Raw genomic sequence first — 27,252 nt, forward strand, 5'->3', positions numbered from 1 at the left:
GTCTAGAAAACGACAAATCGCTGCCAAAGCTAGAGCCTTTTATAGGCAGCCACCCTCTAGTCACACTGCCCAAGTAAAATATAAAACACACTACAAACAATAAAAAATGTTCCTGCCATTTTTTTCCTTTTTTGTTGCATGTTTTTTTTTTTCTTATTAGTGGCTTTTTTCCCCTAGGTATCGTGGATTTTCTGGCATTTGGACTACAGGCTTCTCCAAAGAACTTGGAGAAAAACCTTAAAAAAAAAAAATGCATTTTACAAATGTAATGGATAGAAAAATTGGCACCAAAAAGCTTGCAAAAAATATTGCAATAAAAAATTCTTGCAATCCATGTTGTTTATTTTTTTCTTGTAAAAAAAATCAAATAAAAAAAAATTCTGATTAAAAATTGTGTGACCCCCCCCCCAGTCCTCATTCCATGTCATAGCAGGGACAGGAGGTTCTGAGTCATGGTGATTCATATTTTATTATCAAATAAAGTGTCTCATTGTGGCAAATTTTATTTAATTTTAAATACTGTAGATTAGTGTGTGTGTGTGTATATATATATATATATATATATATATATATATAGTAAAAAAAAATTAAATACATTATTCCAAAACCACTATTAATGAATATGTCAGTTGGTAGTATTTGGGGCTTTGTGACCTCTATTTGTCATTTTTAAAATGTCATATTTTTGTATGCTGATAAATATAATTTTAGAAAGGATACCACCAATTCAATGTGATCCAAAACTGTTGAATACTGGAACAAATCTTCAGAGTAAAATAATCATTATATAATTTGCTCTCTCCTTTCCTGTTCAAGTCGGATATTGCAGTAAATGTAAGGGACACCGTTGGGTCAGCTGTTTCCTCCCTCACCACTTACAAGAACCCCATTCATAACGTGTCCTTTTTATCCTTTTGAGTGAATAAGTAATTATTCAATATAGAAGGCAGGATATTTGGAGCTGGCTATTTAATGTGGCAGCACACCATAATGAAGCCTACCTTTCCTCGCAACTTGAGAGGGGAATGTAACAATTCCAGCAAGAAGGAAACTTTATCTGGTTTGACGGGCTGTTTCTTTGGCACATCAGTGAACCTTTTATCCCTGTGACTGACAGCTTCAGAAGGGTCACATTCACCTCCATTCTATTGCTTATTGTAATATTTAATGGTGGACAAGGTTGAGTGGGACTGAGGGTAATCTGAACTTGCTTTCCACATACTAAAGGCTAAGAGACAGCTTGATCTCCAGCATTGTGGTGTAACACATGCCATGGCTTGCCGTACTGTTTATAAGTTACATTATTAAGAATGGTCCTGTTTTTGCATTCTGTTTTGCATTTAATTACGAAGGTGAGCTGAGGTTGTTCTCGGCCCTTTTCTATTTGAAGGCACAATTTTATTTATTTTTGTATTTTTTAATTGCTCATTACAAAGTTTAAATTCTAAAGTCTTGTGTTACAGCTACAAACTTATTCATATTGAGAGATTCTATTAAAGTTGTATGTTTTTTTTTTTTGTCTTGCTCCTGATTATTAGCGAATATCCGGTACCTTTTTAATTTGTGTTATTGTATTGTTTCTTCACTTGCAGAGCTGTTTAATGCAATGTTTGGCCATACATGATGGCATAAACTATAAGTGAATGGGCACATCAGCAATTTGGTGAAGCATGTGACATTTCATGGCTCATTGACTGGTTTGTTAGGTCCATGAGATTAATATCCATGTTGCTACAGTTTCCATGAACTCCTTCATTCCCACCTCAAATTATGAAATCTCATTCATAGACCTCAATTAATAGTCCGCTCTACTATGAAATCCTGGTTTGTAATGTCCTGCTAAAAATTGTTTGGGTGATATGCCTTAGGCCTCATGCACACGACCGTGTTTTTGCGGCCGCAATTCCCCCGAAAATCCACGGGAGAATTGCGGCCCCATTCTTTTCTATGGGGCCGTGCACACGACCGTAGTTTTTGCGGTCCGTGCACGGCCCGGGAGCCCGGACCGCAGAAAGAACGGGCATGTCTTATTACGGCCCGGTTCTGCGGTCCGGGCTCATTGAAAACAATGGCCGCGGCCATGTGCATGTGCGGGCGGCCTGCGGCTGACAGTCCGCTGACAGTCCGCAGCCGGCCTTCCCGAAAATCACGGCCGTGCACACGGCTACGGTCGTGTGCATGAGGCCTTAATCACTTCCAGTCTGAGAAGATATTACTAAATATCCTCTGTTTGAAACATTTTTTGACCTGTTGTTCCATTTTAGTTTGGTTCCTGGATGTGATATCTTCTTCCAGTCAGTAAAATGGCCGCCGCATACTGGAATTCATACTGCGCATGTGCGAAATTAAGATAGCAAATTTTGGCCAAGATGGCCACCGCACTATCGAGTGCGCATGCGCGGGAATAGCCACCCGCGATCTCGCGGGATTTTGCTATGCATTGCAAGCAGTAATGATAGTCTCATTACACAGGTGTGCAATACATTTGTACACGTACTGGACAGCTGAGACCTAGAGGAACGAGCCCTTCTTTCGGTTTTCTGTTTTTGACAACTTTGAATGTTTTTATTATGTACATCTGGGTGAGTCATTATGTCATTAACACTTTAATGTACCTAGGACTGTCTTTTTTCTGTACCAGTCCCTTATTTATCACTTTGTATATTCACATGTACACTGGCATTCATATTTCTCTTTTAATATTGTATTCTGTTTTTGTATCATCAATTTTATATTGGATTTTGTCTTAATCACTGTTTAATTTCAATTTGGCTTTGCAAGCCTTTATATACTTATGACTTGATGTGTGTTTTTATGCTTGAGAAAAGTCCAGTTGGACTGAAACGTCGAATGGGTGAATAAATAGCTCTTGCTCTTTTTGGAAGTGCTGCCTCTGTCCATTCTTTGTCTGCTTCATATGGACACAGTGACGTCAGGCACTTCTGAAGCGGAATTCCCAATCCCCGGCCACAGCGTTGCCGAAGCTGTGGCCGGGGATTGGGGATTCTGCTCCTACAGAGAGCAATAAAATACCCTCCTCCTCCTCCTCACATGCACTTCGCACTGTGAGGAGGAGGAGAGAGAGCGACGGAAGACACGGCCATCACTCGGGACACATTCCAGTGATGGCCGTGTATTACCCGGCCCCATAGACTTCTACGGGAGCCAGGCGGCCGGGAGAACGGCCAAAAATAGGGCATGTCCCATTTTTTGACGTCCGGCTGTCAAAAAAATCGGTCGTGTGAATAGCCCCATTAGGCGTCTTTTGTTCCTATTGCGGCCGTATGGCGGCCGGGAAACCCTGTCTTGTGAATAAGGTCTTAGGAGGTTATTTATTTGTGTGCTGAAATTAGCTTAAAATGAGACCGGTTTTAGTCATCACTAGGACCTGGAAGCCATTTTTTACACTGTCAGATTAATTTTAATGTTGGCAAAGATTATTGCAGGCAGTTGCTGTAATTAAATTAATTGGGTCATACTAAACACTTCTAGACATAAAAACATGTAATTTTTAAAAATATTTTATTTTGATTTTTAAAAAGTAAGACCTTGCTGTGTGATTGGGCCAAAACTCTGTGGTAAACTCCGCTTAAGCTGAAAAACAGAACTGTAAAGTTTAGTCTATATATTTTTAAAGGGATTGCAAATGCCAACTAAAATTTGGTATAAATCCAAGTGGAATACCATTTATGATGAATGAATATTTATAGCAGGAACAGTGCATGATACCTGACTTTACATTGCTTACATTTTATGTTATGGTAATGTATTAGTAATGCCCTAACCATTCACATAGATATCTGATGTAAATGTTCTACTGCATATTTTATACTGGCTGATGATCACATTTATTTTAAGAGGTATTCACATTTTTATTAATCTGGAGTACTGGAAACACGGTTTTACAAAATCTCAATTACACACGATGAAAAAAATCCATATGACCTACTTCAGATTTTCTCATTTGGATTTTTGAGGGTGAAATGTGGCAAAATCCACATGAATCAGATGAGGATTAATAATATGATTTGTATTTTAGGCCGTTCAGCAAATGCTACCCTGCTCAGGCATAAAGTATTTTTATAACATTTGCATTATGATCTTTCTCATTTCTTCAAGTTCAGAGTATTTTGATAGAATTTCTGTATTTTTCTAACTCCTTTTATTTTTACACTTGTTTTCTATGTGTAAAAAATGTTGCTACTGATTGTATTGCATTTATATTGTGTTGACCTGCTGCTATATACAGTTCCTTTTGAAAGTATTCATTCCCTTGTTGTTTTTTCCCCGCTTAGTTGTATCACAACCTGGATATAAATGGACTTGTCAGAAGTTTTGATTGGTGGAACTCCGAGCATTGAGACCCCCACCAATCACTAAAAAGAAGCGGCTCGTGTGAGCGCTCAGCCGCTTTGTGTCTGTTCGGCTTTTACTGGAACTCAATGTAGCGGGCTCAATAGAAAGTCTATGAGCACGTACTCCAATACATCGGCTTTCCGGAAAAAGATGATTGGAAACGAAGCGGCTAAGTGCTCACACAAGCACTTATGCCACTTCGTTATGGCAATTGGTGGGGGTTTCAGGGCTTGGACTCCCAACAATCAAAACTTCTGACATGTCACTGACATGTCAGAAGTTAGTTGAAAGCTTAGTTACCCTTTAAATGTTATTGTAATAGACCCGACAAGATAGTCCAAATTGTTACAGTAAAATGAAATCCCCCCCCAAAAAAAACACACAAACTAAAAAGTTGTGAGTGCATATGTATTCACCCCTTTGCTTTAAAACCCCTAAATGTCTGTTCAACACAATTAAAGGGTAACTAAACTTTCCGAAAACTTCTGACATTTCATTGTGACATGTCAGAAGTTTTGATCGGTGGGGGTCCGAGCACGGAGACCCCCATCGATCATTACAACGAAGCGGCAGAGGCGCTGAGGGTGAGCACAGACAGCTTAGTTTCTGATTGGCTTTTCTCTCAAAGCCGACGTAATGGTGTACGGGCCCAAAGACTTTCTATTGAGTCCGTACATCGGCATTCCGAGAAAAGCCAATCAGAAACCAAGCGGCTTAGTGCTCATACGAGCGATTCTTCCACTTTGTTTTAGCGATCGGTGGGGGTCTCAGTGCTCTGATCCCCACCGATCAAAACTTCTGACAGGTCACTAGGACATGTCAGAAGTTTTCGGAAAGTTTAGTTACCCGTTGACTTAAGAAGTCACATTAGTTGAATAAAGTCCCCTGTGTGTAGTCAGTGTCACATGATCAGTCACATGATGTCAGTATAAATACATCTGTTCTGAAAGACCCCTTAGTCTACAAAACCACTAAGCAAGCAACATGAAGATCAAGAAGCTATCCAAACAGGTCAGAGACCGTTGTGGAGAAGTATAGATCAGGGATTGATTATAATAACATCCCGTGGGGAACCACTAAAGTGATTTGTAACAAAATAGAAAAAAAATATGGTACCACTAAAAACCTGACGAGAAGGCTGCCCACCAAAACCCACAGACCTAGCAAGGAGGGCATTAATTAGAGATTCAACAAAGACACCAACTATAACACTGAAGAAGCTCCAAAGATCCACAGCGGAGATGGAAGTATCTATCTATAGGACAACTATAAGCGTACACTCAACAGAGTGGGGCATTATGGAAGACTGGCCAGAAATAAGCCATTGCCTAAAGCAAAACATAAAAAAAAACAAAAAAGCACGTGGCATTCTCACCAAACACCTGCAAGAAGGTTCTCTGGTCAGATGAGACTAAAATTGAACTTCTTGGCCATCCTGGTAAATGCTATTTGTGGCACAAATCCAACACTTCCTATTGCTTCAAGAACACCATTGTCACAGTGAAGCATGGTGGTAGTAGCATTATGCTGTGTGGATGCTTTTCATTTTTATGGACTGGTCAGGATTGAAGAAAAGATTGATGGCAGTAAATACAGGTCAGTTCTTGAGGAAAACCTGTCTTAGTCTGCCAGAGATTTGAGACTAGGATGGAGGTTCACCTTCCAGCAGGACAATGACCCTAAACATACTGCTAAAGCTACACTGGAGGGGATTAAGGGGAAACCTTTAAATGTCTTGGAGTGACCTGGACTGAGCCAGACACAAATCCAATAGAGAATCTTTGGCATGACTTGTAGACTGCTGTACACCAACACAACCCATCTAACTTGAAGAGGTTGGATTAGTTTTTGCCTGAAAGAATAGGCAAAAATCCCAGTAACTAGGTGTGGTAAGTTAATAGATACAAACCTCAAATGACTTGTATCTGCAATTGTAGCAAAGGAGCTTTACAATGTATTGACTTTCAGGGGGTGTTTTTTTGTCAGAATTATTGCTTGTGCCACAGTTAAAAAATATATTTTACCTTCAAAGTAGTTGATATGTTGTGTGAAATTGTACAAAGCACCCCAAAAATAAATTTTTAACTCCAGGTTGTAATCCAACTCAACAGGAAAAACACCAACGGGGTGAATACTTTCGTAAGGCACTGTATACAGTATTACTATTTTAATTATTTCATTATTATTTTGACTCGGTTTCCAGTATGTATACAGAGGTGTTAATTGTTTTTTTTGTTTTTTTAATTTGTTTTATTTAAAATGTTGCAGACAGGATGAAATGGCAAACAATAACATAGCACAGATGCACAAATAAAAGAAATCCTGTTACATCACATGGGATACAGAAAAACAAAAAGGTGTAATCCGCAAAATTCAAAACATTTTGTATTATTTTTTTTGTTAACAAATCGATCAACAACAATAAAATCTGTTGTCTATGCCGTTAGAAAGCCACATATGTGTGAGGAGAGCAGGCATTAGTTAGAACAGTGAACCGAATAAGGTTAGTGACGTGTCGTAAAAAGTTAAGGTTCCTCCACATCAAATGTCTTGGAGGTATCCAACCATTGGCCCCATATTTGAAAGAATTTATCTGGACATCCCCTTTGCTGGTATACCAGTCGTTCGTAGGTTATTACTGTATTTGCAAGATCTTTCCACTGTGCAACAGAGGGCGTGTTATCAGCCATCCAGCGTAGATCTATAGCCTTCCTAGTCAAAAACAAAGTTTCTTTCAAGAATATTCGCATGAAGTGTGGCCATATTTCCTCATCTAAGATACTGAGTAAAGCAAAGGTTAAGAAGTGGTTTAAACGGGTTCTCCGGGACTGTTATATTGATGCCCTAACCTTAACATAGATCATCAATATCAGATGGGGGTCCGACTACTGGCACCCCCACCGATCAGACAGCTGATTGGTAGGGGGTGGGAGTGAAACCTGATCTGATTTTGATGACCCATCGTAAGGATTGGATCAATATAAAAGTACTGGAAAACCCCTTGAAGTTTGCTATGTAATTGACTTTGAAAAGAATCTGCCTTCTTTTGTCTATGATAAAATAAAGATACTTACTTAAATAGATAGTCAAGTTGTAGAATTTTTAAAGAGTTATATGATTTAGCTAGAGCTATTGTTTGGGGCGCTGCCGGCCAATTCCAGCTTCTTCAGGTTATGCCAATTACAGCACCTACAGAGAAGAACTAAAGCTAGGAGTACACAAAAGTTTAAGTCACTCATAACGGCCGATTTCGAACATTCTTTAAAAACAAAAAAAAAAACGATTTTGCAATGGCTGACCACTGACTGGCATGTTGGATTTCAACAAACCTGACCTATTTTTCCTATGGAAGATAAAGTTGCTGCCAAAGGTGTCTTGCAGTGGTCAATTTCCTCTCTACATTAAAATAAAAGTTTATGGTGGAGTCGAGAGAAACTCACAATTATTTAATGTGTACGGCCAGTTTTAGATTAGATATATCTGATATTTATTCAAGATCTTTCTGATATTTATTTAAGATTTGTACAATCCTAGCTCAATGAGAATTGCATTTTTTTTTGCATTTAATTCTCTGCCCATTTTTAATATGAATATATTAATTATACCAAGAAGAGCTGTGAGCATGTTTATTACACTTTTGGTTCAACAGAAAAGATCTCAATTAGTCTCAAACAATAACACCAGCCGTACCTTTAATAGTGGTTGGACTGGCAGAACAGTCTTCTATCTCGGGCCACCATTAAGAGGTTTCGATTTATTGGTGATACCAAAACAACTAGACATTTACTGGTGTTTTTTTCTGATCCGATATTCTTATTGAAAGAATTTTTTATTTTAATATTTTTGCTGGTGGTTTAAAGATACTTCAAGGAATTTACCTATTATTGTTCAACAATTTAATGCAGAGTAATTTGATGATGTTGTTTAGAATACAAAACTTTTTGTCTTTTCTCTGATTTCTTGTACTCTTCTTAATTCCAGCCCTGTGAACCTTGCAATCTCTGCTTTTGCGGGTGTGATAAAAATCAACACACAACTGATCAAAATTGTAAAAAAAAAGAAAATGTACAGAGGCAGAAGGTACCAAAAATATTTTTTGGTACCAGAACACACAAGCAAATAACCCAGATTACCAGGGAGTTGAGAAGGACCGCATATTCGGCTGTTCGGATGACTATTCTTTCAAGTCGAGATCACACCTGCGTTAACCCAGATGTTCACAGTAACAGGAATGAGAAATGCAGAGAACTTATTGAGGCGAAGGATGTAAGTACATTTTTGGATTTTTGTGCATTTAGGTAGACGTTCTTTTGAAAGGTAACTGTTATTTGACTGCAATTAGATTCAATCTTGCACTCCAATCTCCTATACATGCTCACAGGGACTCTGAGACTTGGGCTGCTACATGCAGTGAAGGGCTTCTTTAAATCTTTGAGTCTTCATGTGGCTCTGGTGGCCAGTATGTTTAGTTGGCAAAATAGTAGACTAGTGGTATGCGTTGCCTTTTGTAAGCCCTGCTGAGTGATTACTCCTCTCACTCTCTTATAGCCTACTATAAAGACTTGTTTCCAGGTTTGGCCAGATCCAAAACAATCTACTGCATCTGTATATTTTTAGTAACCACATTTGTGTACATGCTGCTCCATTCAAGCACACTGACCATTCATAAATTAATTACAGTGTAATGCTCCTTATTAGACTATAAGGCCAAAAGCGTAGCCGGATGGCAGTCCGCGCCTAGCGTAGTTGGATCTTGGATAATGTCTCAAAGATGGTGAAGCAGAGCATAGCGAGAATTGGTGCAGGCTAACCTGGGGTGCGTAGTCTAAGGAATCCCCCATTCTTTACTTTTTAACCCCCCACAAGGAGAACGGTTACGTGGGCAAAAAGATCCGGATTAGTAAGGGCGGGCAACATCCGGCCCAGTAAGCAGAATTAGAAGGCAGGGTCAGGCGAGGGGTTGGTACACGGATAAGTCAGTCAAGATGAAAACCCGATTAGACACCGGAAAATCACAGGGAACAACAGGAACAAACACTAGGAAACCCCCCCCCCCCCCCCCCCCTGCAAGGGCTGATAACCAAGCACTGCAACACTGGAGTGGCTACCATTTAAGATCTAGGAGGAGTGATGTAACGCACCGCGTTGGGTCCCGTTCCTGCGGCTGGAGGAGCGCGAGCAGAGGAGAGCCATCTCAAACCACCAAGTAGGGAGAACATTGCCGCGGCTCAAGTCGGCCTCCAGCTGACGTACAATGTGAGTTCTTGGGAGTGTATATACCTAGAGTATGCTGGGACATGTAGTATAGGAAAGAAGCTGCTAGTCGCATGGGGAAAAGCTGATGACTCACAGACCAGCGCATCACATCATCGTGATAAGGCACCAATGGGGAAAAGTAAAAATAACAGAAAACACATTTTACACTGTAGCATGGTTTGTAAGGCCGAAAAAAGACATAAGTCCATCCAGTTTAGCCTTTCATCCTGCAGTGTCAAACCAAAGGAAGACAAAAACTTCCATGAAGCAAAAGCCAATTTTCCTCATGTAACAAAAAAAAATCTTTCCAGACTCCAAAAATAGCAATCAATAAATACCTGGATCTTCTTTCTTCTAGATGTAAAGGATGCCTCATTGTTATAATAACAATAAAAATAATTATTTGTTTATGTAGAGTCAGCATATTCTGTAGCACTTTACAATTCAAAGGATACATGTGCAAACAAAATCGAATATCACAGGAAACAGGAACAAAACGAAAAATTGAAACTAGAAAAGTGAGGGCCCTACTCGATCTATGAGGAAATAAGGGAGACACAAAATGTAAAAAGTGCTAGTTTTGTACAATGCTCCAGCCATCTTTTATAAAACTAGGGCAGTGTACACAAAGCCGCATCAGCCAGACAACCAGCCAGTATCTGTGTATGTTGGGGATACTGTTGAATGAAGGGATCCGTTTCTGAGAGATAATGTAATGGGAGGGGTAAAGGAGTCTGATTAGGGAATGTGATAGGCCTGTCTAAAAACATGTGTTTCTTAGGGCACGCTTTAAACTGTGGATGTTTGCAATTAATCTGATTGTCTGGAGTAGCGCATTCCAGCACGAGAGAAATCTTGAAGACAAAATGCTCTGGCACGTAGGCTGAAGTGGATCTGGCGTTGGTTTAAATATGCCCTGCAGGACCTTGCATCTCCGTTGTAGTGAGGAGGTAGTGGCACTGAGAATCGGAAGTCGGCACTGGTACAGACAGGAGGTGTAGCAGGACGAACAGCCAGAGCAACAGGAGAAGGTGCTGTGGCGGTTGCAGCTTGCGCATCCCGCCGATGTGCAATTTAATTAATCGCCAGGAGAAGTTGTTCCTGTTGTTCATGGCTTGTGACATCGTCATGGTCTTGGGTTGACCAGCAGGGTCCATAGCCTGAGCATACAGTCACGATCTGTGGGTGTGTGGACCCACTGCGCCGCACCACAAGAGCGGGATAGCAGCTGGCCAAACTACAGTGTACCAAGTTAATATATATAGTCCAAGCACAAGGGTACCTGTGATAGTCAAGACAGTAGCAACGGCTAGGCACAGATGGGATCTTGACAGCAGGTGATGCAGACGGGACAGATGACACCAGACGTGATCCAAGATGCTGTAGCCCAGGAAGGGCAGAGAATTATTTTCAAAGCACACTTCACCAGCTTGGCAAACAGGCGATTCGCCCATAAACGCAGCAGAACTTGACGAACATGCCTCCGATGAGTCGTCGGAGCTGGAAAGAAAATCAAAATATCATCGAGATCGAGAAAATCCTGGCTCCTCGTATGCGGTCAAACAGTTCGAATATTAGTGGCAACGGGTATTTGTTCTTGTCCGTGATCTAGTTGAGACCACGGTAGTCAATGCAAGGTCGAAGAGATCCGTCTTTCTTCTTAATGAAGAAGAACCCGGCCCTGGCCGGGGAGGAAGACTTTCGTATGAAACCCCTTTTCAGATTCTCCTTGATATAGGCCGATTTGGACTGAGTCTCTGGCAAGGAGAGAGGATATACCCGTCCACGGGGAGGAGAAGCGTTAGGAACCAGTTAAATCGGACAGTCGTGAGACCAGTGTGGAGGAAGCATCTCCGCCTTCTTTTTGCTGAAGACGTCTGTAAACTGGGAAAAATTAGTGGGTAATCCTGTTACTGACTGAGCCAGCGGAGGCTGGACGGGATGGATCTGTACCAGGCAGCGGTGGGGACATTTGGGGCCCCATTGGAGAACTCCTGAATTTCAATCTAGGACTGGAGCATACAATTGGAACCAAGGCAGACCCAGCAAAACCGGATTGACAGCTTTAGGCAAAACAAGGAATGTAGTCCGTTCCGTGTGAGGAGCTCCAACTTGGAGCTTCAGTGGCTTGGTATCATATACGATTGGATCGGGCAGAGGAAGACCATTCACCAAGGCAACAGCCAAAGACGTCTTTAGAGGAACAGTGGGCAACTGGAGATAATACACTAGATCCTGCTGGATGAAGTTTGCCGCAGATCCTGAGTCCAGATAGGCAGAGACCCGGTGCGTCTATGGTCATGGGGATGGACAGTTTGGGAGAGAGTCTTTTATTTAGTGCCCTTCCGCCTAGGGTTGTCCCTCCAACCAAACCTATGCACTGGAGTTTTTTTGTTTTTTTGGGACACGGCCGCACAAATGGCCTCCAAGCCGCATACAGACATAGTCCCGAAGTGCGTCTACGTTGTTTTTTTGGACAGAGGCGGTCTACTTGCATAGGCTCCTCAGGTGGAGTAGCTAATGAGGGCAACAGGGATTGCTGAAATATAGGAGCCAGCCTAGGAAGTCTTCTGGACCGGCGTACCTCTTGAAACCTTTCATGAATCCGCATGTCAATACGGGTGGCTAAACGGATGAGGTAATCTAGGGTAGATGGCAGGTCTCGAGCGGCAAGCTCGTCTTTGGTTTCAGAGGATAGACCCTGCCAGAATGTGGCCACTGTCACGAGGCGGGGTGTGGACCCACTGGGCCCTACCGCGTAGCGGGATGGCAGCTTACCAAACAGGTAAGTACAGAGTTCAATAGTTCAGCAAGGTTACCTGAGGCAATCGTAGACAGTAGCGAGGCAGGCACGTCCAGGACCAGGGGCCGGAAGACGTCAGGAGAGGCGTAGCAAATCAAGCGAGACTGTAGCACTGCACGGCACTAGAACTGGGTAGCATGAAAACAGGATACAGGAACACGGTACACTGGGAGACCATTAGCACAACAAACTATGGGTAACAAACAACGCTCTGGCAAAGAGCAAGATGGCAGAGCCCTTTTTATAGCCCAGGGCATCCTGGGCTAGATTGCAGACTTCCTGCAAAATGTGCGCACTGGCCCTTTAAGACCGTGCATGCGCGGGCGCGCGCCCGCCGGAGATAATCTCTATGTCCGGAAGTGAGTGCCGGTGCCTCACAGGAGGACGACGCTGCAAGCAGGTAAGATGTCCATGGCCATGGCCGTCAAAGTTTAAGGCAGAACGACGGACCGTGGCCATAGACGTTACAGCCACTATCCTCTGAAACCTGTTCCACGTCAGCTCGGCCGCCAGGGTCAGCAGGGATGCAGCTGCTGAAAAGACTCGTCCAGGCTCCTCAGATACTGTGCGGAAAGTTTGTAGGAAGCACTGTAAGTGCCTGACCTTCCCAGGTGGGATTTGCCCATGCTAGGGCTTTGCCAGCCAGGAGAGAGACTATGAATGCGATCCTAGCTCCATCGGAAGGATATGCTCTGGCATGTAGGCTGAAGTGGATCTGGCACTGGTTTTGATATCCCCTGCAGGGCCTCGCATCTCCGTCGTAGTGAGAAGGTAGTGGCAGTGAGAATCGGAAGTCGGCACTGGTACAGACAGGCAGTGTAGCAGGATGAACAGCCGGAGCAACAGGAGAAGGTGCTGTGGCAGTTGCAGCTTGCGCATCCCGCCGATGTGCAATTAAATTAATCACCAGGAGAAGTTGGTCCTGTCGTACCGAAGGTCTTGTATGCCTGCCTGCATGGCTTGTGACCTCGTCATGGTCTTTGGTTGACCAGCAGGGTCCATGGCCTGAGCGTACTGTCACGATCTCTGGGTGTGTGGACCCACTGGGCAGAACCTCCGTAGCCTGATGGCAGCTGGCCAAACTACAGTGTACCAAGTTCATATATATAGTCCAAGCACAAGGGTACCTGTGATAGTCCAGACAGTAGCAACGGCTAGGCACAGATGGGATCTTGACGGCAGGTGATGCAGATGGGACAGATGACACCAGACGTGGTGTAATACAGCAGACGTGGCAGATGGAAGAACTCGACTCCAACACTATAGCGGGCACAGGAACAACTACACCGCGTTCCAAAATATTATGCAAATGTTATTTTTCGCTGATTTTCCTAAATAGTCGATGCAAATGACAGTCCGTATAATCTTCAAGCCATCAACCGTTGGAGTATAATGCGAATTTTATTGAACAAATCTCCTAATGATAACAGATTTTTTTTAGAAGTAAAAAACTCAAAATGTGCTGTTTCAAATTATTATGCACAGCAGAGATCAAAACATTTTAAAGCTTGTAAAGAGATCTAAAATGGTAATTTGTTGAATTTGCAGCATCAGGAGGACATATTTACAGAAATCAAAAGCTCTTTCAATCAACAAAAACTTAACAGGCCAAGTCACATGTTAACATAGGACCCCTTCTTTGATATCACCTTCACAATTCTTGCATCCACTGAATTTGTGATTATTTGGACAGTTTCTGCTTGAATATCTTTGCAGGATGTCAGAATAACCTCCCAGAGCTTCTGTTTTGATGTGAACTGCCTCCCACCCTCATAAATATTTTTCTTGAGGATGCTCCAAAGGTTCTCAATAGGGTTGAGGTCAGGAGAACATGGGGGCCACACCATGAGTTTCTCTCCTTTTTATGCCCATAGCAGCCAATGACACAGAGGTATTCTTTGCAGCATGAGATGGTGCACTGTCATACATTAAAATAATTTTGCTACGGAAGGCACGGTTCTTCCTTTTGTACCATGGAAGAAAGTGGTCAGTCATAAACTCTACGTACTTTGCAGAGGTCATTTTCACACTGTCAGGAACCCTAAAGGGGCCTACAAGCTCTCTCCTCATGATTCCAGCCGAAAACATGACTCTGCCACCTCCTTGCTGACGTCGAAGCCTTGTTGGGACATGGTGGCCATTCACCAACCATCCACTACTCCATCCATCTGGATCATCCAGGGTTGCACGGCACTCATCAGTAAACAACACGGTTTGAAAATCAGTCTTCATGTATTTCTGAGCCCACTGCAACCGTTTCTGCTTGTGAGCATTGTTTAGGGGTGGCCGAATAATAGCTTTATGCACACTTGCAAACCTCTGGAGGATCCTAAACCTTGAGGTTCGCGGGACTCCAGAGGCACCAGCGGCTTCAAATACCATTTTGCTGCTTTGCAATGGCATTTTAGAAGCTTCTCTCCTAATCCTATTAATTTGTCTAGCAGAAACCTTCCTCATTATGCCTTTATCTGAACGAACCCGTCTGTCCTCTGAATCAGCCACAAATCTTTTCACAGTACGATAACGCTTAAGTTTTCTTGAAATATCCAATGTTTTCATACCTTGTCCAAGGATCTTGCAGTATTTCATGCTTTTCGGCAGCAGAAATATTGCTTGAAACTTGTGGCCTTCTTAATAATGTGGAACGTCCTTCTTAAGTAGTTTTCGTTTGATTGGGCACACCTGGCAAACTAATTATCACAGGTGTCTGAGATTGATTACAATGATTCAAAGAGCCCTAAGACACAATACCATCCATGAGTTTCATTGAAAAATTAATAATTAAATGTTTATGACACTTAAATCCAATGTGCATAATAATTTGGAACACGGTGTACAACATGGGATACAGGTAGAATGGCACGGTAACAGGATAACAGTAAGGGACCATTTGCAAGACTAACAGAGGAATACGAACAGGCAATGAGCACAAGGGCAGGGCCCTACTTAAGTCCAGGGTGATCATGGGCTAATTAGTGATGTTAAATACTGTGTCAAGCTATGCAGCGTTTCCAGCCTGAATACCGCAGGGAATGCCGCGCGGAAAATCGCACCACTTTGTTGTGCCTTTTTCCGGCAGAATTTCCGCTCCGAATATGCAGCATTAATGGACATGCTGTGGTTGAAGAAACCGTCCCGCAAGTACATTTATGTGCGTTTTCCCGGCGGCATTTTTACGTAGTGTGGGGACGAGATTTGTTGAAATCTCACCCACAGTGCTGCTTCTTTAAAACGCTGCGGATTTTCCGTAATTCGTTGCGGATAATCCGCAGTGTTTGCGCTGTGTTTGTTCGTACCATAAATATCGAGTTTACTTTATCTCTCTGTATTTCAACTGACATTTTTTGAAGATATTGTCCAAGTCAATGAGGTTAAGGGCACATCTAAGCTTATGAAACATTGCCATCCTGACGTTCAGTGTTCTTTGGGCTCCTCGACAAGGCAAGTGGAAATTTATTATATTATGGTCACTATTTCCTAGGTGCCCCCTAACCTGCAACTTTGTTTTTCTGTCAGGTCTGTTGTTTAATATTGAGTTCAGAAGAACCCTCCCTCCCCTTGGGTTCTGCACCAGTTGGTAAAAGTAGTTCTCTTAGAGGCTCTGTCCCCACATTATAAGTGGCCTATCTTCTACATAATGTGATCGGCGCTGTAATGTAGATTACAGCAGTGTTTTTTATTTAGAAAAACTATCATTATTGACGGGGTTATGACCTATTTTAGCTTTATGCTAATACGTTTCTTAATTGACAACTGGGCGTGTTTTACTTTTTGACCAAGTGGGCGTTGTGGAGAGAAGTGTATGACGCTGACCAATCAGTATCATACACTTCTCTCCATTCATTTATACAGCTAAAAGTAAAACACGCCCAGTTGTCCATTAAGAAACTTATTAGCATAAAGCTAAAATAGGTCATAACTCCTACAAAAATGATCGTTTCTTTAAATAAAAACACTGCTGTAATCTACATTACAGCGCCGATCACATCATGTACAAGATAGGCCACTTATAATGTGGTGACAGAGCCTCCTTAAGTTATTGGCAAACTATGAGTTCCACAGCTTTCAGTTTCCAATTTATATCTAGGTAGTTGAAGTCCCTACTGAAAGTGTTGCTTTTTGCTGTATTCATTCATGGTATGCATTTGGGAACTTTGAACTATGGTGGGTAAATCCCTTTTGTCCAGGATTAGACCAAAGGATTGGCTTTTTACCCCAGAAACGGCACCGTGGGCTGTTTTTGTTGTTACAATTCAGTCCCATCAATTGAATGGATGAGATTCAATATCAGACACCGCTCATTGGCAGATGGGGGAGGGGGGTGTTTCTGGAAAAAGAACAGATCCCTTTCCTACAACTGGAAGCTCCTTTAACTGTATCTCACATGAATTTTCAGTTTTTTATTGGTGCCATAAATTAAGGCAAATCTTAGTCTAGACACTAGAATCTTGTTCAGAATTTAGGCAGCAACAGATTTTTGTTACACTGTACAGTGAAGTAGAAACCACTTTAAAAACAGCCAAAATGTAACAAAAGATTAGTGTCCCTTCAGTTGTACAGTACTCTCCCACCCAAAATTACATAGTGCGTGGAGAGACGGTCCTGCACCCTTTTGCTGTGGCAACCACATGACACTGGAAGAGTATCATGCACTAGTTCAATTGTAATTTAATAGGAACCATGCATGATACTCTTTGGGCGTTGAACAGTTGCCACGGCAATTGTACCACCCAGCGTTCAGAAGTGTCTCTCCTATGTCAGTTCGGGCAGGAGAGTACTACTGCAGAGACACATTATTGAGGATATATATATATATATATATATATATTATATTTATAATTTTTTTAAATAAATAGATTAGTCAATGTGATCAGTGTAACTTTGTAAATAGTTTTTATGGAAAAAATTTGTTTTACTTTTTTAGATACAGCTGCTCTGTATTCTCTATACAGAACCGCTGTATCGTTCGCTTTACACTGAATCTGTCAGTCCCACGGACCGAATGGGTTTAGTTTCGGCGGGTCATGCGTGTCTCTGACAAGCAGGATCCACCTCAAATCGATCACATCTAAGTTATAAACTTAGAGGTGATTGATTACAGCTGGATTCTGTGTGTTAGAGGCATGCAGAACCGCTTTCACTGAACCCGTCAGTCCTGCAGACCTGACGAGCTGCTCTGTATACAGAATACAAAACAGCTGTATCTAAAAAACTATAACTCATTTTTAATAAAAAAACTATTTACAAAGTTACACTAATCACACTGACTAATCTGTTCATTAAAAAAATAATTATATGCCCTCAAAGGTGTACATAGCCTTTGTGACTATATAGGGCTTGCCATTGCAATAATTCATCAGGGAGTTTTACAGATTCCCTAATGAATAATTTTTGGGGTTATGCTACATATAAAACTATCGCCTGAGTATATATTGGTCTGGCTGCCACATAGAGGTAGATGGTGACCAGGACCCGGACTGGAAAGTGGATTCCCAGGTAAGTTTGGAAGGAAGAGCTATAATTTCAAACCCAAGAGTAACATTTAGACTATTATTACAAATCGGATATCCATATATAGCTCTTTCACCAGTTGAATGGGTAGTGCATATATCAACCCTTACTGGTATTTGACGTAACGGTCATTTATGTAAGCGGTAAATCTATACTTTCAGCCGTTTTCCTTGTGACAGCAGGATAGATCTAGTTACTTTTGTTACACAGGTGTCTGGTAACCTCCGTGATGGAGGCTCTTGTGTCGGTACTAATACATTTTACATTTGTAATCTCACCTTTGAAGAAACTCATGCCCACTATAAAATAATCATCTCCTCCTGCCTGTACTTTCCACCCTGACTGAAATCTGCTTGCAAGGTGTTAGGACTGGAGCCCTAATAAGAATGAGAAGAAAAGGATAGGCTATCAGAATAGAATATTCACAGATGAACAGACTGTCAACTGACTCTTAATGGCATTATTGTATTCTATAAAAATAAAACAATGTAAGGACTGTAAATAAAGCTCAACCATGTATAACAAAAGCACATGCAACTTTTTATATTTAAAGTTTGTGTTGCGATTCCTCACCATTTTCAAAATCTCTGCTTGCTGTTCGTGAATAAGTACATACTTGAGTATATTCAGAGGCTGTGAATCTATCCTAACCGGGGGGGGGGGGGGGTCATCATTTGTTGTGATATATCATTTGCGCTGCTGTTCTCTTTAGGTTACCAAGGATTTCTTAAGCTAATATGTTGCAATCGTGCAGAATTTTCTGATGAGGTGGGTGACTAGATCACATCAGGGGTTCTAGTCTCTGAATGCAAATAAAAGATGTGCCCATTTTACTGCCCGCATGCAGCGATCTTGAAAATGGAGAGAAATCGAACAAATAAGTATATTAGAAGGTTGCACGGCTTTATTATACAACGATTAGCTTTATTTTCATGAGCCCAGACAAGCTTGTTACTGTAAATGATCTATTTTTCCGGCGTCTCTCCGTACTCCCACTCCACGTATGCACTATGTGAAGCATTGTAGCGTCTCTTTGGTTTCTGTTAACCTCCTGAGCATTTGGCTATGTTACTACAATTTGTTGGAAGCTTGCCTTGTATTTGTGCCTGGCAACCTGTAAAAACCTCATCTAGTTACCCAAGCATTTTATTAGTTCATCTCAACCTAGCCAAAATTAATGTGTCTCCATTCTTCTTTTTTTGTTGAGGCTTTCACGGATGTTTATTTATTTTTTGTAATTGTGAAATGTTTTCCTGTCCATTGTGAATAAAAAAAAATAAAAAAAAGCTTCACATAATGACACCCGTGTGCTCCAAGACTTCGCAAACATCATTTATTCCAAGTATTTTTTTTTTTAGAAGGATTAATCAAATTTACCGATCGTTTAGGAGAATTTCTACCTTTAAAAAAAAGGAAAGTCTATTAAATACAATTCTTTTAGTTTTTCCCTTCGGTGAAGTTTTTAAAATGTTATTCGGCTGTTTTTTCGTTACTATGTTATGGAAAAAGTCTTATGAAAAAAATATATTCGACAAAGGGAACCTGGGTGTAAACAGATTTTTTAATTTTGATCAGGGTAACCAACACAAGCGCCAATGACGAAGTGCACCACTTTTACCTGCAGTAACGTTTACCGAGAAATTCCTACAATGTACATTTAGTCTTTCTCATCACGGAGTGGTTTTGTGTTTTTCCAGAATTTCCTTAGTACACCACAACTGCAAAATTGCGATTTAGTACATGCGGTTTTGTCACACTTCTAAAGAAACTTTTTTTTACTAATTTTTCCTAGATCTGCTTGTTGATAAAACTGTTGTGGGACTCACCAAGCAAAATTGACTGTGTGAACATAGCCTAAGGCCTCATGCACACGACCGTATTTTTTCCCACCCGTAAATACTGGCGTAAATACGGGTCCGGTGTCACACGTATTCCACCCGTTTTGCACCAGTATTTACGAACCCGTGCCCGTAAATATGGGTCCGGTGTCACCCGTATTCCACCCGTATTTACAGGCACGTTTTTGGCGGCAAAATAGCACTGCACTAATCGGCAGCCCCTTCTCTCTATCAGTGCAGGATAGAGAGAAGGGACAGCCTTTTCTGTAATAAAAGTTAAAGAAATTCATACTTACCCGGCCGTTGTCTTGGTGACGCGTCCCTCTCTTCACATCCAGCCCGACATCCCTGGATGACGCGGCAGTCCATGTGACCGCTGCAGCCTGTGATTGACCTGTGATTGGCTGCAGCGGTCACATGGCCTGAAACGTCATCCAGGACGTCGGGCCGGATGTCGAGAGGGACGCGTCACCAAGGCAACGGCCGGGAGATCGGACTGGAGGAAGCAGGAAGTTGTCGGTAAGTATGAACGTCTTTTATTTTTATTTTTTACAGGTTTATACTGATCGGTAGTCACTGTCCAGGGCGCTGAAAGAGTTACTGCCGATCAGTTAACTCTTTCAGCTCCCTGGACAGTGACTATTTACTGACGTCGCTTAGCAACGCTGCCGTAATGACGGGTGCACACATGTAGCCACCCGTCATTACGGGAGCTCCATAGATTTCTATGGACTGTCCGTGCCGTTATTACGGCCTGAAATAGGACATGTTCTATCTTTTTCAACGGCACGGGCACCTTCCCGTGAGTCGCCAATAGAAGTCTATGAGCCCGTTATTACGGGTCGTAATTACGACCCGTAATAACGGGAGTTTTTACGGTCGTGTGCATGAGGCCTAAGTAATGAAACACAATCTCAGTTATTACGTGTATTTTTCAATTATACCAAAAGGCAACAAATAAGGCAAACGAACTGCAGCTTAAAGAAAAATCTGGTTTTGAAATGTAAATTGTGAATAGTATTTTACAAAGCCCCATTCACTTACATGTGATGTTTGGACATTGCATATTTTCCGCTGCAGAAAAGTGCAGTAGAAAACGTAACATTTTATACTAGATGGGAACTTTGCCTTAATCAGACACATTGGTAGGTTTTCATGTCTCAATTGCTTGTTTCTGGAAAAGAAGATATTAGAAAAAACATGTTCAAATATATCCGTCTGTGTAGTAGTACAAAGCTGTTTCTAAAGTGGACTATAGACACAAGTTTATTGTGGGGTGAACAATTGTTAGTCTGACAGTGATTTCCCTGTGAACTGCAGGTTTAGCTTGGCTATATGAGCATGAACCTGCAAATATTAAAATGATAGTGGATCCAGCAAAAAAAACGGAGGGATCTGACGATAGTCATCTAATATCTATGGCGAGGATTAGACTCTGGGACTTTATTGTACCATAGTGGAAGCCGTCATCTCAAATTGTAGAAGACTTGACGCAGCGGTAACTCTTTTTTCAGGTTTTTCAAGGCACAACTTAGTCAGGAAGTTACAAAGCATTCTAGAAGAACATTTAGAGAACCTCCGATAAATGATAGGGTGGAAGATGCTGCTATCAAAGAAGTGACATCAAGGTGGCGGCTGCTGCTATCTGCTTGTCTTAAATTTGAAAAAAAAAACCTACAATTTTGGTATGACATTCTGTAAATCATACTTGTCAAAAATTATGCTGTTGGGATGATTTACTGCTTTAAAGGGGTTATCCAGTCCGGGGGATGGGCCATCAATTTTTTTGGGACTGGACAACCCCTTTAATGAAGTAGCCATGACTACACTGCAGACATGGGTTATCTGTCCATAAGCTGAAGTACAATATAATGATCTAAAACATAAACTAAAATGATGATTGTTTCATTGACCACATATCCATCGGTTGTAAACGACAGGGCTTTTTTTGAAGGTGGAGTTGTAGTCTTTATTGGCACCACTTTGGGGTACATAGAACTTTTATAACATTGTTTGGGGGATGAGAAAAAAAAACTAAATTCACCATGTTTTTAAAAAAATATTTTTATTTTACAAAATACGCCATGCAGTATAAATGTATTTTATATTCTATGGCATGTCACGATTGCAGCAATACCTTTTTATATATCATTTTTTATGTTAAACTATTTTTTACTAAACAATAAAAAAAAAGTTTTTTGTTTTTTTTTACATTTTGGATGCGATTAGTTGATGCCAAAGCATTATTGCCTTTCAGTGTTATACGCCCCTGTGGCACCCTGCAAACATGCCAATGGTCTAACAAAGGAAGCCAACTCCTTCTGTCACACACCTTAGATGCTGTGGTAAATAGCGACATCTAACTGTTTCAAATGTTATTTATTGCGCTATCTCTCCACCTTTAAAGAGGCTCTGTCACCACATTGTGCAACCCCTATCTGCTATTGCAGCAGATCGGCGCTGCAATGTAGATTACAGTAACGTTTTTATTTTTAAAAAACGAGCATTTTTGGCCAAGTTATGACCATTTTCGTATTTATGCAAATGAGGCTTGCAAAAGTACAACTGGGCGTGTTGAAAAGTAAAAGTACAACTGGGCGTGTATTATGTGCGTACATCGGGGCGTGTTTACTACTTTTACTAGCTGGGCGCTCTGAAGAGAAGTAACATCCTCTTCTCTTCACAACGCCCAGCTTCTGGCAGTGCAGATCTGTGACGTCACTCACAGGTCCTGCATCGTGTCGGCACCAGAGGCTACAGATGATTCTGCAGCAGCATCGGCGTTTGCAGGTAAGTCGATGTAGCTACTTACCTGCAAACGCTGATGCTGCTGCAGAATCAACTGTAGCCTCTGGTGCCGACACGATGCAGGACCTGTGAGTGACGTCACAGATCTGCACTGCCAGAAGCTGGGCGTTGTGAAGAGAAGTGGATGACACTTCTATACACAACGCCCAGCTAGTAAAAGTAGTAAACGCGCCCCGATGTACGCACATAATACACGCCCAGTTGTACTTTTACTTTTCAACACGCCCAGTTGTACTTTTGCAAGCCTCATTTGCATAAATATGAAAATGGTCATAACTTGGCCAAAAATGCTCGTTTTTTAAAAATAAAAACGTTACTGTAATCTACATTGCAGCGCCGATCTGCTGCAATAGCAGATAGGGGTTGCACAATCTGGTGACAGAGCCTCTTTAATAGTACGGCGGTTTGTGGGAACAAGCTCCCACTGTTAAGGCGCAAGGCGGAAAGATGTCAAACATTTTGAGGAATTGAAGCACATTATTTTAGAAAGTTGCCTAAGCTGTAATAAAATACTAAGGAAAAGCTCACACGTTGTGGTCGATTTTAATTTTTTGCTTAAATTTGACTGACGTGAACACTAAGGGCTGATAAATTTTCACATGGGTGGTATGGGCGTTGGATAACTTTGCTCCTTTTAAAGGGGTTGTGCACATTAGACAACGCATATCCAATGGCCCTATGGGGGCAAACATATAATAATGCCCTTATGGGCCCTCCTCTTTTTCCAGTGTGGAGAACCACAAGATCACAGTGACTCTTCCGCCTTTTTTTGTGCATTGCACAGATGGCCCGTTGGTTTCATTGCTCCCCCGCACTGTCGTTGCAGGGGAAATGAAGACTAGCTGGCCGCTTGCTAAAGTGATACCAGCTGATCACAGATGGTCCCAGAAGTGAGACCCCCTACGATCAACTTTTCATTCTTAAACCCTTCACATGGAGGGTGAAATCTCTTTTAATCGTGGTTTTTATGTTCTAATATTAAGTGTTTATAGATCAGAAACATTCCAGTATGACAAATGGCGAGAAACATCCTTTTTTGATGGTACTGTAAGTTTATATTGCATAAACATCACTGCGAGTTCAAATGTATTCTCGACCACAAAGTCTTTGCCTTGTTGCGGCTTTTATCTGATGTTCTTGAGATAGTCAGCATGGTTTATCTCACATGATCTCCAGATCTTGGGATAGCATGCATGCTTAATGACACCTAATTCATTAGCCATGGTGTGTGACTTCAGAGCTTCTATGTTAATCAGTTAAGCTGATGGACTGTTAATAGGGAGTAAAGCCTGATAATGTGTGATAACAGAATCAACAACTGTTCAGCGAGCTTGTGTTACACAGTTGAGTGATGAGCTTTTTACTTTTCTTACCATGAATTGGAGTACAGATGGCTAGCAGGGAGAGTGTAGCTTGTTGGGTAACATCAGAAGTGAACACAAGACATAGGAGAACACTTCTTCGAAATTTTGTTTACTTAACCCCTTAAGGACCAGCTTATTTTGGGCCCTCAGGACCAAGCAATTTTTTCTTTTTCATGTTTTCATCAATGCATTTTAAGAGTTACAACTTATTTTTTACTTTTCCATCAGCAAAGCTGTATGAGGGCTTGTTTAGTGCGGGACGAGTTGTGGTTATTATTTGTACCATTTTAAGGTACGTACAGTGCCTTCCAAAAGTATTCACCCCTTTTGAGTTTTCATGGTTTTCTCACATTACAACCTCGAATTAAAATCGATTTTTGGGGTGTTTGTACCAAATGATTTACACAACATAAATATTGTTTATTGTGACACAAAAAACCGAGAACTATAATGTGCATAAGTATTCACCCTCTAAAACTCAATATTTGGGGAGCCACCTTTTACTACTATTCGAGATGAAAGTCTCTTGGGATATGTCTCTATTAGCCTAGCACATCTAGACACTGGGACGCTGATTCACGTCCTTAGGGAAAGAGGCACTTTCCATAGGGCGTAAAAAAGCAGCACTGTGATGGGAAATGCTGACATACTCTGTATATAAACCAATGTACAAGCCATCGTTGTCCCAGAATCGTAGAAAGATTCTTATGGGCCCTATGTAATATTGTAAAAATCGAAAATTACTAGTGTGGTATCTAAGGTACAGTTTTGTGAAAAATGTATTTACTTTATTAGAGTCTTGACTATTTTTCCATACTAGATTGTTTCAAACAAATTATGCATGTGTGTATAGACAGTGTGTGTATGCATGTATAGATAATATATAAATATTTTTTTAATTAGGAATTGAATAAGTCGTATTAGGTGGTAGGAGAAAAGGAGCACGCCTTACTCGATATTACAGAATGGAATAGTTCCCCAGTTTACAACAGCGTTTCTCAACCGGGGTTCCCTGGGGAACCTCCGAACACAGCTGCAGCATGACCTGTAACTTTTATAGTAGAGATGGCAAACCTATTTCTGCCCACTTAAAGATGCTTGGCAAAGCATTCAACATTTTTTAGCTAAATTATAGCACTGGGCATTATCTGTAAAATGCGTTACTCGCCCCTACACCAAGCTTCTTTGAGGTAGTAATAGGTGTAGGAAATAGGTATTGGGAATCACTTGTGCATTTCAGACCGTAACATTACACAATATAGAACCGTATTCTGACGCGCATGGTTGTAGTGCTGTATCACCCACCGAGTTTTCCCCAAGAAGAACTTCGTTTTCATCTAGAAGTTCTATATTAAGTCCAACATATGGCATGAGATGGAGCATGGTGCATTTTTTTTTAAATGTGAAATTCATATTTTATATGGTGGTTTGCACGGCTCCATTGAAATGCATTAGTGTTGTGTGATAGTTATCCCAACCGCGGTCGTGTATATGAGCCATCGTGTGGGAGCTTAATACAATGAGCAATACTGACAGAAGAGACAGTGTGTTTTTTTTTTCTTCCTAATAATAGTGTGAAGAAAAATGAAAGTTCTTCCTAAATTAAATATATGCAGCAATGCTAATGTATGGATCGGAAAATCTTTATTGGGACAAAATCCAATAATAGGGCTATCTGGAGGGGCGTTAATAGTTTTCATGACCTTTATAATCTGTAGTCTATGTATGTTATACAGCATTGCAACCTAAGTGATTGGTTTATGTCATATAGTGAGAAAAGACATTTCAGCAGCAGGCATCTTTATGTGGTATAGAATATTATAAAGTGTACTACAGTAGCTTTTCAGTGTGCACGAAAATCTGTCCATGCGCAGCCCATTCATTCTAGTGTCCGGGCAATGTCAGACGATAGATTTTTGCGCGCATTTACTTTAAATTCAAGGTTCACTTTTAAGCATCTTCTGACATGTCAGTAGATGTAATCGTTGGTGATCTTTGGTCTCTACCAATCGCAAAACTGAACTTCGAATCTTTGAGTCTTTATTACAGTCCCATTGTAGTGAATAGGAGATTTTGTGTTGGAAGAGCACCGCTCCCCCTTTTTGTTCTAGCAATTGACAGTGGTCACAGGGCACAAGCCCCCATCAATGATATTTTCTGATATTTCTTAGTGACATGTCAGAAGTTGTATAATGATGAAACTTCCCTTTAAGTTCAGTATACAATACCAATTTTCCTCTCAAATAGCATCCGCAACCACAGCCTTGTTTCTAGTGTAACTGCCTTAGTCATACCCACTGCTCCTGTACCCTGGTTAAAATGATAGATTTATGGAATCGTAGTTCTCTGCTTGTCATAAACTAGCAAAAGTACACGCTTTACTAATATGTGTTGTGTCTGCGCGCGTGCCATACATTATCTATAAAACACCTATACTGAACATATCTTGCTATAATAATACTACCTGATGTCTCTTGCAGTCCTATGTCTACCAGATTAGCGCAGACCTGTCAGCAGTGCCATGCTCCTCTTTTTATGGGCAGCATGTTACAGGTCATATGATAACAACTATATGTTTTATTAGTGAAAAAAAATGACTGCCGCTGCATGTAAGGTGATGGAGTCTCTGAATTAGTGTGGATAGGGAGAAAGCCAATCTAAGACTAGAGGCACTAAGCACGTGGATAAGCTGGACTCCCGGACTTGCAGGGGAATTTTAGTTAGGATTTAGTGAGGGGTTTGTCTTTGAGTCTAAAGGCTGGGACTTTTAGATCCGGAACCAGTCATGTTCTATGTTGTTCAACAAAGTTTGTTTTGATTATATAACGGGACAATCGACTGGTAAATTCTTTATTCTATAATGGCTGGACAGTGGTGGAAATCAAGATGAATATTCATGAGCAGCCATTTTGAATAGGGGGTTATTCCCATATTAGACATTTATGACACCGCCATGGATATGCCATAATTGTTAGATATATGCGGGTCACATCTCTGGCACCCGCACCTATCTGCAGAATGGGGGTCATCCGGCTTCATCCTGCCTGGTGAGATGACTGCCAGCTGCCACATCCAAACGGAGGTTGAATAAAGAGGCGACCATGTGCGTGGCTCTCTCCATTGATTCCTATGGGAGTTACGGAAAAATCAGCCCATCTCGGCAAGCAGAACGATGGTCAGGCAACCCCCATTCTGGAGAGAGGTGAGGGTCCGAGACCTGGGAAATTCTGGAGGATAACCGTATAAATAATATGGAAAAAAAGAATCATGTAATGCATGAATTATTATATTATTCTGAATTGATTCGTCCAAATAA

At 41.3% G+C, this 27,252-nt stretch overlaps 1 protein-coding gene across 1 annotated transcript in view; it reads left to right on the top strand.

Annotated features, from left to right (window-relative positions):
- Window positions 1–27,252, top strand: part of BRIP1 (BRCA1 interacting DNA helicase 1) — a 290,696-nt gene that overhangs the window by 63,452 nt on the left and 199,992 nt on the right. Inside the window, exon 7 of the mRNA XM_075852992.1 lies at window positions 8,338–8,622. Within this exon, the coding sequence (XP_075709107.1) occupies window positions 8,338–8,622 (285 nt within the window). The remainder of the gene's footprint in view (window positions 1–8,337; window positions 8,623–27,252) is intronic.

Source organism: Rhinoderma darwinii, chromosome 2 (assembly GCF_050947455.1).
Source record: "Rhinoderma darwinii isolate aRhiDar2 chromosome 2, aRhiDar2.hap1, whole genome shotgun sequence".
In the NCBI taxonomy this organism is placed as follows: domain Eukaryota; kingdom Metazoa; phylum Chordata; class Amphibia; order Anura; family Rhinodermatidae; genus Rhinoderma; species Rhinoderma darwinii.